Source organism: Strix uralensis, chromosome 4, assembly GCF_047716275.1.
Source record: "Strix uralensis isolate ZFMK-TIS-50842 chromosome 4, bStrUra1, whole genome shotgun sequence".
Classification (NCBI taxonomy): domain Eukaryota; kingdom Metazoa; phylum Chordata; class Aves; order Strigiformes; family Strigidae; genus Strix; species Strix uralensis.
In genome coordinates, this window is record NC_133975.1 from 113,298,309 (window position 1) to 113,315,481 (window position 17,173).

Below are 17,173 nucleotides of genomic sequence, written 5' to 3' on the forward strand. Positions count from 1 at the left end.
TCACAGAAATCTATACCTGTCAATTTATCCTTGTATGTCAACCTCCTTTCCCTCACTTCTGTAATTCTCTTTGTCTTTTCAATCTTCATTTCACTGTCTTGAGAAGCAGTGGCCAAAACTGAATGAAACACAGATATGTTCATTAAAGATCTATTGCAACTTTAATTACAAAGGAAACTTTTTTTGCATTACCTTCCATGCTTTTCAACATCATAATACATTTTGTTTCTCTCATAACTGGGTAAAGACATACACTCAAGGAAAACTACAGAAAAGCTGGGATCCTATTGTTTCCCTATTTCTTGTATGAAATTCACTGAAGCACTGAAATCAGCACTCATTTAAGCTGTGACAAACTCCAAAACAAATCAGGTGGTATTTGGTATCTGACTCTTCAATGGTTTATTTCTGCTTCGGAGGTGTAGCATCTTCATGGCAGATAGGACTTGGTTGGGTTCTGCTTCACTCTGATTTGGGATGGATATTTAAAGAAGTGGGGTTTTTTCTTTGTTTATACAATGAACACAAAACAAGTTTTGAGACACAGGGCATAGGTGCTTTGTGCATGAAAATTCTCTAAGATTGTGACTGTCACAAAATTTTCCAAAATTAGTAATATTTCAGTTTTGGCTTTAGGAATGATGTCATTAAAACAAACTTCTATTTTTGGCCTACTTTATCCTCTACCATGACATTTATTATTCGTTAATCAAGGTTTAGTAATAAAAGGCAGTCAACTTCCTTTTGTTAGTAGTTGTTTCTGATTCACACATAGTGGTAGGAGGAAATCCAGCTGTTGCAAACATTGGATACACAACAGTCTGACAGCCCATAGCATCCTTAGAGCTGGAGAGGCTGCCATGGGAACTGACAAATGTAAACCAATATAGCTATACATTTCATTATTTTGGAGAAACAAGTTTTCAGATCAGTAACACTGTAGCAGACACAACACAGCAAACATGAGCTAGTCACCACTAATGTAACCCTCTACTGAGATCCAAAAGAAATGGCCAGTGAAATGTTCAAATGAAAATAAAATTATCAGCAGCCAAAAAAAAAAAAAAAAAAAGGGCAGTCTAGCTCTACTTTCAGCAAATGAAACAACACACATTTTTTTTTACACACAAAGAAAAAGCAGCAGAATTGACGTGGCTGAACTACACTCATCCCCATTTGTACTCTGTAAATCAAAGCTTTTTGCTACTGTCTCAACTTTTACTAAAAGAACCAATTTTTCCTCAGTCATTTCCAAAGCAACAAGGAAAATATATCTATATCTGCAAATCTAAAGACAATGGTCTTACAGGGAGCCTTGTATTCACCTCCATTTTGTTTTGATCATGAGTGCTTTGTTTTATATATGTCATCTTCCTTCCCAGATATTTTATTCCACCTGAAAAATTGCTAATGTTGTTAAGGCCAAGAACAACTGAGGTTATTTAAAACTTGCATTAAGCTTTAATCAACCAAGTAACTTGTGTCTGAAATCGCTATCTCCTCAATCCCCAGACTTAGAGATATGATTGACAAACACCATTGAGAATCAAATTACTATCCCTCCAGTGAACTGAATAGAAATTCCTTCCCCATAACTTCTGCTGAGGTGGAAAGAACCTGCTAATATTTTCTAACTCATGGTATTAATATATAATTTACTGGGTACTTACTGAAGAGCATGTTGCCTTATGGTTGTTAGGTGTCTTAGCCTGTCATGGATGAAGGTGAGGACACTGGTCCTTACCTATCAGACGAAGCAAGCTTATGAAGTTTTACAATACAATGAAGTTTCTCCAGAAATCCTTCAATAGTTCTGAAAAAAAGGAAAAAAGGAAAGACAATTGTATGGGGGAGAGGAACATGACTAGCCATAACCAAACTACCAAGCTCAAGGTGATACCAAATAACTGGAAAATTGCAGACACAGTATCTGTAATCTAGAGAGGAGGAATATGATCCAGGTAGTGACAGGCCTGCTAGTTTGACCTCAACACTCTTCAAGGATATATTTTAAAGGAAGCAGAAACCAAGGGCATGTGGAAGTAATTAGTAAATAAAATAAAACCTAATAGGTTTTATTAACCAAATAGAACCTGAGAGGTTCTTGAGATGCACCTAGCTAAAAGGAAGACAAAACAGGTTTTCTCAATAGGTAAACTACAACAACTGAAGAGAGGTTACTGGTGATGAATCTGGAAGACCAATCTTGGAAGACTTTTGATACTTTCACAGTGCATTTTGTAAAATAGCTAACTGTGCATATTTGTAATGCATGGGATGTGGGAATGACAGAAATCGTAAGGGATTGACAATACTGAAAAGGAAGAGATTATAATTTGAAAAGTATTTATTAATACTGCAAATTTGTGTGGTACGGATTATAACACAATTAGTATTAGTAGTACCAAGTACAAAGGCATGGATTAGAGGATAAAGAAGAATTGTTATTATGAGCAGTAGATGATAGGGGAGGAAAGAGACATGGGAATATTAACTGAACACGGGAAGTCTTGGAAAATAAAATTCATACAAATCAGGTAAATGTTTCTAGCAGATCTTACTAGAACATATGAAGAAAAGCATGAACTGGGGGAATGGGAATCCTACCTTCCAAGAAGTGAACAGAAGAGCATGAGACTAATACTGGTACAACGTTAACTGAGTATACACTGATCATGAATTTAAAGGTTTCTAGCCATCTAAGGAACTGAATTTTAGAGCAACTTTTAATGGGGACTGCAAAAAAAAAAAGCATACAACTTTAAGACAAAGATTGAACATCTTATGGAAGAGATTTATATGATGATGTTGTCTGTCATTAAAGAAACCATGATAACACATAAGGTTTCTCCCTATCCTAGTCCTATTTTCCTTTATTTCTACATTGTACAACTGATTTGCTTACTCAGAGTAAATTCAACCCCTTCTAGTCTTGTGTGGAATTCCTATACTCCATTACAGATATTCATGTTTAATATTAAAAATCACTGGCCCTACTGGCTTCTGTGACATTAGATTAGGGAAAAATATAAGTCTATGTTTAGGTCTCATCCATATCATGTAATCTGCAGTTTTGATATTTAGTATTCAAAGGATAGATGTCATTTCTGTTTCTATTGTTTCTAGTGCACAGTGCAAGAAGAATCATCCCAAAAATGCAGACAAGTGCACTAACTCTGGATGTCTCCACTTTTACTATCAACTATGAATCACATCAAGGTGATTTACACTGCAACCTATTCAGGCACCCAAACTGGTGTACGCAAGGTCACACAAGTCACTGACAAAGCTACAAACAGACCCTGAACATTCTGACTCTTGGGACTGTGAAACATCCATCAAAGTGAAGTCCCTTTGTTTTCTGATGAATGTAACATGTTAATAGGAATGGAAAAAAAAGGGTTTATACCAAATTTTAAAAAAGTAAAATTCAAGTCCTGTCTAAATCTGAACATGGATATTCCTGAAGTCTTATGATGTCAGTAACAACATACAAATTCAGTAAGTAGCAGACATTTTCCTTGGAATATAATTTTTAGCTGAAAGAAAGTCCTAGACACTGTAACAGAAAGTACTTACAGCAATTCTTCCTAAGATTGTTCTTTTTAGTATTAATTAAATGATTCCACAGAAAAATTACTCTTAGAGGATTTCATTGCAACAGCTAAACTTCACACACTCCATTTTGATTCCTGCCATTTTCTTGCCCATTGCTTTCTTTCACACAGAGGTACAAGTGGATAAGAGGACTGAAATCGGTATTACTTATGAAACCCGGCATGCAAGAGATTTTCTCAGTCTCTTTTCTTCATCTTTCAGTATGCATAAACACACAGGCAATGTCATTACAGTACCTTTTAAAGCAAAATAAAACCCCAAAACTCTTCAAGTTGGGAATTTCGGCCTACTTCTAGTAAAACTGTATTTCACATTCACGCAGATGTTGAAAATGTACCGAAGTGCTGTGGAAAATCGTAGTATATCTGTATTGTCTTTTCTTGGCAGTTGTAAAGCTGCCCTCGAGAATTCCTCTTCTTGACCTTGGCAAACCTGGAGGAACTCTCTTCAGGATCCCATTTGTTCAAGCACATGCATGGATTAATACACCGTTAGGCAAGCCTGAGCATGCTGTAGTAGATGTGTAGAAGGTGGATGGGCCACACAAAATGCCACACTGACATTCTTCTCTCTTGCCTGCCACAGGCTGGGTAGACACAGATGATCCATCTCAGTCTAAGAAGGAATAGCTTCACTGGATTTAATGGAGTGGTATCATTTATATATGTCTAATCTGAGTGCTAATCTTCTGATATTGACTGAAATATTACAAATATGTTTTCACCCTGTTTCTCCCTAATTACTATGAGTAAGCATTTCCATGTGGCACAATAGGTAAATCTATTAGAAAATAAATCATTTCTTATGATCTAGACAACTGAGTTATGACATTTACATAGTTTTTTCCCTTTAAAATTCCAATTATTCCAGTAGTTACTGCAGTCTTCATTCTTTAATACCTAATAGTTCAAGTAAAGTAATGAGAAAAGCCCTCAGCAGTCAGCCCTAATAAAGGACAGATTTTCATGTACAAGCCTCCTGTCTGCAAACTTTCATGGGAACAGTAGATAAACAGAAAATGACACTGTACAAGAATAAATATAAGCAGATCTTGAGTCACCCCAGCTACTAAGTTTTACATTACAGCCAAGAATAACATTGTATACAATTTATAGAGGTTTCTTCCTTGCCACATATAAAAATACTCTTGTATCACAGGGATAGATGCATTATAAGACTCTGTATAGATCTGCAAAGAAAGAATAGTTGTACAGAGCAAGTCTGCACAGCAGTTTCCTGAGGGAATTTGGTAGTAGTTATTCATACTGCAGGGGAGACTTTTTCTTCTAAGCTGATAAATAGTATGGCAGTTTGACACTGTGTTCATAGAAACCTTATGTCATTATATATTCCTATAGTTCCCCTCATCTTCCTTAGCATATTCACTTTTACTTTAGGTTAGCACCCTTACTGCATTCTAAATTACAGGGTATTAAAAACTGCAGCTTTTAAGACATGGACCATCTCCTCTGAATTGTTTTTGCATCATCTTTCCCACTGGAGCCCTAGCTTTACAAAAATCTCTTGACTACTGCTGCCATACAGACAATAACAAACCAACTAACTGCGTTGCCATGAAGAAAGAGTTTCCAGCCCTGCCAGAACACAAAAAGAAAATTGCAATGATATTTCAAGACTGTACATTATTCTAAATAACTCAAAGAACCATATGACCAAAGAACATGCAGCAAACATGAGGCAGAAAAGAACCTACCATTCCTCCTGGAAAAGTATCCTTTTAAAAACAAAAAAAACCAAAAAAACCAAACAAACAAACAAACAAAAAAAAAACCAAAAAACAAAAAACCCACAAAAGACATATTTCAGTAGTTATTAAGGCTTTTTTCCCCTCACACCAGCTCCATGAGAGCTACTGCAGTTTTTCGACACAAGAATTTCCTAAGTAGGTAGCAAAAAAACCTGCTCAGACAGCCTGTTTAAATGCATCCTCTTCTGATCTTTCAGGGAAACATTTTTCTTTCCGGATAGCTGTAGAGGAATGGATTGCAAGGTTAATGGTCTGAATGTGCCAGCTGGGGATTGCTGCAAGTCAGCAGCAGCCTGCTGCGAGAAGCAGCGAGGGGCTTGGAACACTGACACCCTGAGCCACAGGCAGGTGACAGACCTGCATTGAGAAAGGGCACTGATGCCAAACAAAAACTCAAGTAAACCTGGAGATTTATTTCCATCATAAAGTACACAGCATGATGAATTTAGGGCTTTTCTAGAATACTCTGTGAATACGGTGTGCAGATCTGGTTGTTGGGATGTTTTCCACCTGCATATGTAGGCTTACTTTGATAGACAGCTGTAAGGAAAAGCAAGCATGAAAGAAAATCAATGGCTTGAAATAAGCAAAGATTCTCAAAAAACCTGCAGATCTGAATTCACCAGTGTACATACAATTTTTTCCAAAAAAGCCAAATCCCACAAATGCAGAGTTCTGTCATTATGAACAGATACCTGTCCCAAGTGAGCAGGTAACAGAGGTCCTGCCAGACATGCAGGCTTTTTCAGAGGAAACTTGTTCTGTCTCTGAGCTGTGTGCAAAAGAAAGTGGGCATCATATGGGGTATTTCCTTTTTTTTGAAATCTTTTTCTCTAATTATTTCTTCCACAAAAATAAACACTACCCAGGGCTTAAAAATGCTGTTTTGTTGCCGAATACTATTAACTGCACATTTTCACAGCAGTTAGGTGTCTACAATGGATCATACACAGGGCAGAGTTAGTAGACAAGAAGGCAATATTTCTGTAAGTCCGTGTCAGGGTAGGGACAGAAGCCCATCTACACTTGCAAATGTGAATCTCAATATATTCCTGCTGCTTTCATTCCCTCCCAGTGTAGGTGCATTTTAAAACCATGTTCTGCTGTAACACATTCCAAGGAAATGGGGAAAATGCCCTGCTGAAAATGACAGCCAACAACATTCAGTGTTGTGTTTCCTCTTTTCAAATTGGGAAAGAACAAACCTTACAGTTTTGTCATGTTATTGCTTCTTTGACAATGGTAGGCTCTCTGCAGCAATCTGTGTTACTTATGTCTGTACTCATTTGGATGGATCAAAGTCCATGACTGATTCAATTTTTGTTAAGGCTTATTTTTATTTAGTACATGTTACAGGACTTAATGTGTTAGCACACAGCTATACATCTGGCTTACTTTTTAATTACACTTAAAATTTATATACTCTCACAGATCAAAGTGAGCCAAAGGCCAAAGGACCATAAGTCAGACCAATTAGAAATACATAAAGCTTTGGTATGTGTTTCCATTGGAGGTCAAAAATTTCAGAACCAGGACATCTCTAGGATGCTGTGGCTGCTGATTGAGAGGGAACTAGTGGAAATTGCTACATTCCCTCAGCGTTGCCTAGAAACCAGGGGAATAGTTGTGATATGCTTCTAAAAACGCTCACTTACATTTGGGTGTTTTAATTATCTACATGGTGGAAAAAAGTAGAGGAATAATAGGGAGGCCACTATGCGAAATCCATCACTTGGGTCAGACAGAACAGCCTACTTACTGCACGTTGGGTACCACACACTGAGAATTCGTGAACCTGAAATTCAGATAATGAAACAAAAAAAGTATTTATAAAGTATAAACATATTACTATGAGCAGTGATCTCTGCAGTCAATAGAGAGTATTACAGCAAGTGGTTAGGATATCACATAGAGGTGAGAATCTCATGCACTTATCTCTAGTATCTTCAGGTATCTGAAATGGAAACTGCTTTAAGACTATCTCTACTTCTACAATCTACAGATTTAACTATTTGGATTATAGCAAAGTCTAAACCAGAGATCTTGAAACACAAAAACTATGGTAACTAATACATTGCCCTCACATCCAAGAGACATAAGAGAAAATGACAAAATACTATCAAATTACTTTGTTCTGACAAAAAGGTAAGGTGTTTGTGGCATCACAGTTGGCAGTAGTTGAAATGCCATGGAAATAGACACTTTATAAAAACAGCAGTCAGAAAGACAGAGGACCACCAGATGACAAAGGACCAATGGGTTTCCAAGGCATATATTCCCTGTCCCAACCTCTCCCAGACAAATTTAACACCAACTACATTTATAGATGAAAACAATTAGGCTGCCAAAATGATCACTACAATGTGAAGCACAAGAACTAAGGCCATATCCAAACTTCATATGATTAATGGGAACATCTAAAATTATAAGGTAAATCACAGGCCTACCACCAACAGCAGGGGGTTAGCAAGACACTTCAGCTAACATTCAGTAGTCAACTACTGAAAAGTTTTCTGAAGTATTTGGTAGAGTCTACACAAAGTACTGGGGTAGATATACCTCAGGTTTCATCCAGCATGAATGAGACAGAAATAAGGAAGAAAAATAGTTTCCCTTAATTTTGCTATAATTTTGAACTACATGCAAGCTATTTTTTCTAGCACGTAAAGAAGGGTAGCAAATCACATAAAAAACTCTATTTAGCCTATAATTAATAATAATTTCTAGCTAGCGATGGGGATGTCCCTCCAGCTGGGATGACACATAGGTGTCCAGCAATGGAGGTGACTGCAGTATCCCTGGCCCATCAGTGGGAAAAAGCTTCACACAAAATGTACCAAGGGTTTTCTTGCAAAAGCTCTCAGAGATTTCTCGTTAAGGAAAACAGACAAAAAGCCTGACGAAAAGTAAATATGAGCCTACTGCTTCTTCAAAAAAGTTAAAATCCAACGCATCAACATGAATACATTCATCAGTGACAGGATTAAATGCTGCTTTTCAAAAGCTTATTTTTGTGGTTCATTTCTAAGGTGCTGCTTATTTTGCAAGATACTGAAAATGAATTTCTTCAGTGGAACACGCTGGGAATGCTCTAGGCTCTCGGCTTGTCATTTGCTCCTCTGAAACATGAGCAATTTGCCTTAAATCACTCCCTGGCATCCATTATTCTTCGACTTCCTGTCAAGTTGCAAGAAAAAGGCTTAAATAATTAGGGCACCTTTCACTGACGAGGCAAAGCTTCCCCTTGGCTGCAAGGCACCGCCTTAAGAGACATCCTGGGGCCGAGCCCGAGGGGTGAGGGGGCGCCCGCAGCGCCCTGCGCTGCCTCCGCCCCGCCAGCCCGGGGCTGGGACTGCGGGCGCCCCTCACGGCGAGGCCCGGGGGCCGCGGGGCTCAGGCCGCCCCGCCCGCCGCCGCTCTCCCGTGCCCATGGCAATGCCGGAGGCGGCCGAGCCAGGCCGCGGCGGGCCAGGCCCAGCGCCCCGCCCCGCCCGCCCGCCCGCAGCGGGGGACGAGCCGCCGTTGCCGCCGAGCCGAGCGCCGGCCTGCGCCGCCCCGCCGGGAGCATGGGGCTGAGGATGGAAAGCGGCAGCAGGCGGAGCCAAGGTGCGGGGGGCTCGGCGGCGGCTCCGCGGCCGAGCGGGGGGCGCGGGGGGCGGCGGGGCGGGGGCCGCCTGTCTGCCTGCGGGCGGGGCCCGTGGCTGCCGGGCGCGGGGGTGCCGGGCGCGGCCCATGTCCTGCCCGGGGCTGGGGGCAGGCGGTGCCTCCCCCTCCCCGCGGCGTGTGCGGGCGGGCACGGCGGCGGGGGTCGGGCGCGGGGCCGCGCACGGAACTTGCCGCGGGGGCCCGCGCGAGGCGCCGTGGCTGTCGCAGCCGGCGCTGAGGGGGCTCGGGGCTGGCTCCCCGCGCACGGGGTGTCCCCCCCGTTTGTCTCGCGTGGGGCGCTGGGCCCGGCGCCCGGCTGGAGGCAGCGCTGCTGTGCCACCCGTGCGGCGGTGAGAATCGCCGAGTGCAGGCCCCTGCCCGCAGTGAGCCGGGCTTGGCAGCCGGGGCTGCGAAAGCTTATGCATAAACCCCGGGAATGGTTATAATCCTCCTAGAAACGGGGCCTTCAGTGGTCCAGTTTACAGCCATCACCGCAAGCGTGCATGTGGCTTTTCACAGCGTCAGTGCTGCTGTGCCGGGATCAGCTGCTTTGGTTTTGAGGCCTAAAGGTCTGTGCCGTTTGGAGTCAGCTTTTTTTTTTTTTTCTCCAAAGCTGGTATTCATAGACTATAGTGGATTTTACCCTGTGTGTAGAACATCACTTGCATGGCGTTTGGATGTAGATCCAAGTTTTTTCGTTCGGTGGGATTTTAATGCAAGTGTAGTTGAAAAGGCTCAGAAGCCTTGAAGCTCTTATAAAGCGGTTCCGTACCCAGCTTTAACCAGCTGTGGGCTGCTCTTGTGCTCTGTTCCTATGAATAATCACAGGGGCATTTGTCACTCATGATAAAAACAGGCATAAACATGCAAACATGTTTGCATGAGCCAACTCTGGCTCTTGGAAAATGCCTAAAATATTTTTAGATCTGAACTGGATGACATGCATAATATAAAACAATGGTAGGAATTATTCAGTGCTGCACTGTAATGTCAAAATCATACATAGCTGCATAAGGTCAGATCCTCTGAGATAACGTTATGCTTTCATGTTGCATCTTGGTGTCTGTTCCAGTCTTTGGAGATAGTGACGGATGTCACTCCAGAAGATGTCTGACATCAAAGTAGAGTTTGAACATGGATTCTAATACTACATGGGAATATGAAATTGAGAGCAAAAACTAGTATCATGTGCATCTGGTTTTTATGCTCTCTTATGTAGTGTGAAGGCAATTTTATTACAAATTTCTGCTTTTTCTGACTATTCATAATATTTTTTATTCTCAAAATATTTTTATAGACAATCAGAAAGCATGCTGATTGTCAGTTGACCATAGAATGAGACTAAATAGGATGCAAGACTAGATTTCATTCAGGTTGCAGCAAGCTTTGTATGTATGATTTTTGTTAAAAAAAAATAATTCAAAAGTAGGAAAGAATCAATGTGTGTCTTTTTACATGGGAAGCTGTTGCTTGTCTGTATAGGAGGTTATCACAGAGTTAGTAGTATATGAACGGACGGCCCAATGTCTAGTTTCAGACACGCAGGAAGAATCCTTACAGACAACGGGGATTAGTACAGGCAGAGATACTAATGCTTACAGTGAGCTAACCTAGAAATTGGCAGAACAGCCATTGGATTGCTTGCAGACAGTTTATAAAAGAGGCAGAACACATCATATCTGTGGTTTCTCTAGAAGACAGTTGTATCCACTCACTGCCTATCTAGAACATTAATACAGAAGAGGTGGAATACCCTATTTCATGCCCCAGTGTACTCCATGCAAAGTTTCTGGTTCAGACCTGGCCTCATCATTGTAAAGAAGGAACCAAAATTTTCTACTTGTTTTGTATCAGGGTCTCTGTTTTTGTCTAGTGAGAATACTGAGCAAAAAGAAAAACTTGATTTTATTATTTTTTTAATATATTGGACTATATAGGATTTGCATGTAGGTCTTTTTCAAAGTTCAAATAAGGCTGAGATTTTTTTCCCCCATAAAAATACTGAAGAATTAATCCTTTATGTCTTTGCCTAATTCCAGGTATAAAACTCCAAGTTATTTACTGTAGTAATTTCAGGAGTCAGTTAATACAGTCACAGATGTATAGTATGACCTCAAATAATCTGTATACTGTAATTGTAAACCAGCTTTATTGTTTAAATCCAGTCTTCTGCATTGGCTGTTTAATTCCCACAGGCAGTGATTGACACATACCTGAACAGCAATGAAATTATATGCTTATTGTTAATCAATGACACATTTGTGTCACTGGTACGTTACAACAACGGGGAAGTCATCATCATTGCTGCATGGAGGCTGTTGTTAGGTTTAGGCAGTTTGCACAGGCTTCAAAAGTTCTAAAATACAATGAAAATGCTTTGCGTATTTACAGAGAACACCCTCCTATTTAGATTTTTCCAACACTGAAGGAAATCCTTGCACTAATCTGACTGGAGCTGGAAGGGTGTTAACACACACCTGTGACTTGTGAGCTTCTTTCTTTTTCCTCTGTATTTCTTCATCTGCTACTTGAACAAACAGCTTTTTAAACTCAAGAATTAGTTTGGTAATACCAATTTGATTTTTCAGAAGCTGAAGTTGCCTTTGACTACTAGGAAAGTTGAGAAAGAATCTACTTGTATCTTCAGGGATGGAAGGGTGTTTAGGAGTTATATTTGAAACATAATAGTACATTTTAACTGAAATTGGGAAATGTTAATCACCATCCTTAACTTTTTACCAAATTAAAACCTTGGCTCAGCAAATCACTTCAACCCAGCTTTAATTTGACTATTAGTCAAATAGTCTACTAAGTGATTTTAGTCACTTAATGTGACTAATCGCATTGCCATTCAGCAAATAATTTAAACTTGTAATAGGACTTAAGTACCTGATTGGTCCTATTTCACTGAAGATTTCTTGCATGCTTCAAGTCAAATATGTGCTAAAGTAAACAGGATTCAAATCATTAACACTACTAGCTATTTGCCTCGAGATTAAATCCTGCAACTTTCTCTGAAGCACAGTGGATCAAGGTCTCTCTGCTCTCCATTCTGGATGAGGCCACCCGTGCATTAGTTTTGCTAATGTATTTTCAGTTAGAAATATGAGGGTGGGAGCTGATAGTACTAATGGCAGGGGAGGCTTCCTTGTAGGCACAGATTATACTAACGAAAAAGATTTTCAATACATATAGAAGAATTTAAATATAGTGTGTCTATACAGTTAGACATATCCATGTATTTTATCTGTTTGTCAGTTTGACACTAGATACTGAAACACCTTCAAAATGCCTGTTCATGGGATGGCATAATGTTGAGTTTCTCGTAGTGGTAGAAGCCAGCACATTTGTCGTGTAGGACATTCTCATAAGCTAGTGTTCTTGCACCATTCCCACAGGAGAATTGTTACAGCACATGGTAGCGTATGCTCCTGCATTACTCTTTGCCATCTTGCACAGCTATTCAGTGAACTCGGGTTAGTAACCCCTTAAGCCAGAAGTTTCTAAACTGTGATATGAGTATTGATAGTTGTTCACATATCACTTAAAAGTAGCCTGTGAGCACTTCTGGAACGCCATCCCTCTCACACCCTTCTAGAAAATGGGAAACTGCTGATGCTACTGCTAACTTCGTAGAGGTGCTGCCCAAGCAAATGGTAATGGGACTGACTGAAATTAATTTGCTTCTGCCTGCGATTTGTATCAAAAAATGTGCAGCTGACAGACACAGCTGTTTGTTTCTGCTTTTGGAGTATGAATATGGCAATAACCTGCATCCAGAACTTCCCTTACTGGTCATGTGAAGCCTGTAGCTAGGAAAATTTTCACAAACATTTTTCAAGACTTACTTCATCAAATAGGACTTAATTGGCATATTCTAAGGCTATTGTATACAAATAGAAATTAGATTTCTTAAATTTATCAGAGGAGTTTTGAGTCTTGAAACTGAAATACAGTTTTGGTTGAACAGTTTGCATTTATGCAGAACACTGTTAGATTATTAGTTGTAAAGGATTGAGAGACCTAACTCTTAGGCTTTAGGAGTAGGTGTGAAGAAGAGCTTTTGTGTAATCCAGAATAGTAAGTGTATAAATAGCACCCATCTAATTAATGGCTTAGAAGATTATGTATGGCGCATATGTCAGGGAGTGATACATTGTATCACTTTCATCATATTTTGCCTCTGACACAAATGATCCCATGCAAAATTCAAGTGGAACATTTAGGACTTTATTTCAAAATTGGGATATTGTAGCTTCTTGGGACTTTATGAATAAAGTTTTGCTTCAGAAAATTTAGAAAATAACAACTATATTTTGTGCTCTGGTGGATTCTGCCATTTCTTAATAAATCTTAAATGTGATTCTGTTAAAGCAGACTTCACATCTAAGGCTTTGTACTCAGAATTGATGGGAGTTTTGTTATCACTGAAACCAGAAATGGGTCCAAGAGGCTTCTGTTTCGCTTGCATGAACAGGAAAAAAACCCAGGTGTGATTATGAAATGCTCGCTTTTGCCCCACTGTAACTTTCAAATAAAATGGAACACTATCGGTGCATTCAGTAACCGGCTAAATCTAAAGTCATGTTTGAAGTAGTCTTGTGGGTGCATAGATGCTTCAGAAAAGCAGAGGAGACTTTCCATGTTTTAACCTCGTCTCGTAAAGAAGGAGTCTGTGGGTGGGGCACTGCTCTCTGGCAGCTTTTCCCTCTTTCCCGTTCTGTATCTATTAGCCAACTTCACCCAGCTGTGAGTAAGAAGTAGGAGTCTTACTGGTACAAATGTCAGTGGCTGAGTAGATGAAAACTCAACAAATTAACATACATTTTTTAGAGAAAGTCATTCTGTTCTTTGTCCATTCCCACATATGCAACTAGAGGATGAGCAACTAGTCAGCCAAGGATAAGCAACCAGAGCAGTTTAAATTACATGACCGATTATAACTCCTGTAGCACCTCATCAGCCACAGCTGAGCAAAAAGGGGGTGTTAGAGTGAGGGGGGAGGACTGCAGGTAGGGAAGAGGCAGCAAAGTGAGGAAATTGAAAGGAGTTTAGGGAGTATGGTAGGAAGATGTAAGCCACATCAGTAGGAAAGCAAGCCTTAGTAGTAGTACAAGTAATACAGTGTCCTATTATTTTTTTCTTAATAATGAAAATACATCATCATGCAAATATAAAAGAAAGATAGTGATTACTTCTTATTTAGATAAATTAAATTTAAATCCAATGTGGATTTTCATAACCAGGTTAATCTCTTAATTTACTTTGGGATAGCAGTGTTGACTCTTTATATTTCTGTGTTGTATTCATATGCACAGTTATTTCTGTAGCATGAAGAGTTAATGGATACTTTGATTTAAAAATTCTCATACTATCAAAAAGGGAGGAACCTATATTTCAGGTCCTAATTTCATTCATTTAAATATGACCTTTTCAGAAGTGTTAGATTAGATGCATGAAGGAGTTTTCATCACTACTCCTAAATCATTTAGGATTTCACAGAGATTATTTAAACCACTTCTGTTCCCTCCTCAGTGTGTGTGCAGCATTAGTCCTGTAGTGTACTATTAGTGTGTACAGTTAAAAGAATGACTTCATAGCAGAAAGCCCACTGAAAAAAATCACCAAATTAATCAGTAGAACAAAGGTGGCAGTGATAGAGCATTCTTGATTTATATTAAATTCACAGTACAAATCCCATTCTGCATGTAGTTGCCTGAATTACCCACTTGGACAAAGGTGTCTCTCTAACTATTTTTAGTTTAGAGCATTGAGGGATTAGGGAAGAAGAAAAGGAGCTGGCAGTGAGAGGTGGAGGAGGCAACAGCACCAAACCTTCATAAATTAACGCAGTGGATAGAGTGTTTGCAAAGCATTTGTTAACTTGGGTTGAGTATCCTTATCGGCCTCAGAGAGATCAAATGCTTGCATCTCATGCAGATGTTGCAATTCTAGTCCATTATAGGCAGAGGTGCTTTCTACACATTCAGCTGAGAGGTGGCCGCTGTGCAGCTGAGAATGCAAGAGTCCTGGAGGCGCCAACAAAACAGTGCACAAAAGGGTTGGTGTCTTGGCTGACCGATGAGCACATTCCTCTGGGACAGCTGGGGAGACCTGAGGTGTACATCCACCTGGGGCTGAGGGTTGTTTAAACCCAAGCTAAGGTCTAGGAGCTGCTCTTAGGAAAATACAGTGTTCATAGATCTCTACACAGCAAAGTGGAGGTTTTGTGGCTTGTGGTGCTGGATATAGATGCCTATATCCAACATCACACCTAAGGTTTCTGTACTTTTTTATGGATTATCTTTTAAATAACAAGTCTTGGTGGCTAAGGGTAACCTGAATGATTTTTTTCAGTATTTTTGATTTGCAATGTCTGAAGTGCAGATTTGTTGTAAAAATAGCAAATCTAATATTTGTTTTAAAATCCTTCCTATGAGAACACTGTAATGAAAGACTGGGCTTCTTTCCAGTACATGGTCACATTCCAAATCTGAAATGGCTTTGCAGAAAAATAATTTCCATAAATTCTGCATATCCATTAATAACTAAGAAACAAAGTAACAAACAGAAACCACCATTTTCCATCATTTTTAAGACTGTAAAATTAGAAATAAAGATAGCATGTGTTTTAAGTTAAAATGAAAAGATAATTTAAACAAAATATCTTAAAAATCTCTTTGGAATAATATTATTTACCTCAGATACCAGCTGGAAAGAATTAGAGAGAAAGGGTTTTTTAAATTTTTTCTCTTCTTTGTCGTGTAGTGTCACACACTTTCAGGGAAAGCCTACAACAAGCACATAGAAGCATTAATAAGGAACTAAAAGATCTAATTAATTTTTAGAAATACTTGTTTGTTCTCTCTACTTCAGGAGAACACACAGCGTGAGAATCCTGGTTTTGTATTCAGTTTGTACAGTCTGCTTATATCTGCATGTTTAGATCACATAGTTTACATGTATAGTATATCAAAGATAGGAGTCCATTATACATCTCAGTTTCTGAGGTTTAAACCTCAGAAAATTATTTCTTAACTGAAATTAAATCATCTTGAAGTGTTTCCAGTTCTGGAAATATGTTTACAGAGACCTTAAATTTGTGACTGGAAGTTTTTTATTCTAAGTAGAAAGTGTGCATTTTGGTCAGGAGACTTAATTATTGCAAAAGCTGCCATAGTACTGCAAATACTGGGATCAGTTCTGCTAAGTCCAGTTCAGACAAGTGCTCCTATTCCCAAATAATTTATTATTTAAGAACCATCAAAATCAGTAGAAAATTTTTCACTGAAAAAATTCTCACTCTCATGCATGGGTTTTGAAAAAAAGAGGCAAAGTAGCCAAAATGCATACTACTTTCACTCTGCTCACAGAGAAACCAGTACAGCTTCCATCACGCCCGTGGCTATCCAGGTGTTCTAATTATTATGCTTTGTAGTTATTGTCCTTTTGTCAGGCTTATATTTGGTTACTATGTAATTTGCTGGAAATCCCTTTCTCCTTTAAAATTCTCTTCACATATCTAAGCCTTCCGTTTAAGTTTAGTTTCTGCTATTGTAGAAATAACTTTGAAAACATGTACTGAATCTAGACAAATACCTGTTCAAGTCAGTAGACAACCTGAAATTATACTCATGAAACATCTGAATATTAACACTTTCTACCTCACTTCAGTTGCCTCGTAGAAACAGTAAAATACATCAGATATCCTCCACACAGCAAATCCTCTAGTTTCTCCTCTGACATTAGCAACATACGTCTTCATTGTAAATATTTGACACTATAAAAAGATTTTGAGTTTCAGGCCTAAAATATAGGGAGAGTATTATAAGTTGAATTTGATGTAGAAACAATGTGTTTGATGGAGCAGCTGTGTGAAACAGCCTGGGATCCTAAGAAAACAAAGGTTTACTTATTATTCTTTGCTTCTTCTGTTTTCAGTAGTCCTAAGCATTATTTCAGCTAAATTAGTGCCTTTGACCCTTTTTAAGTGATAAATTTTCTACATGTTTTGCGAAAACAGGTGGTTCACAGAGAGGGACCCTCAAATGCTCTCACTGATGAACAGGTTAGAAAAATATCTCGGTCCCTTTTTTTGGCACGAGAGTCAGTGTAGGAGCAAGCACCATGGGAGGACCATAG

At 39.3% G+C, this 17,173-nt stretch overlaps 1 protein-coding gene across 1 annotated transcript in view; it reads left to right on the top strand.

Moving 5' to 3' along the window:
- Positions 1-8,894: 8,894 nt before the first annotated feature.
- SPATA7 (spermatogenesis associated 7) overlaps positions 8,895-17,173 on the top strand; it is a 44,444-nt gene continuing 36,165 nt past the window's right edge. Inside the window, exon 1 of the mRNA XM_074868557.1 lies at positions 8,895-8,992. Within this exon, the coding sequence (XP_074724658.1) occupies positions 8,953-8,992 (40 nt within the window). The 5' untranslated portion in view covers positions 8,895-8,952. The remainder of the gene's footprint in view (positions 8,993-17,173) is intronic.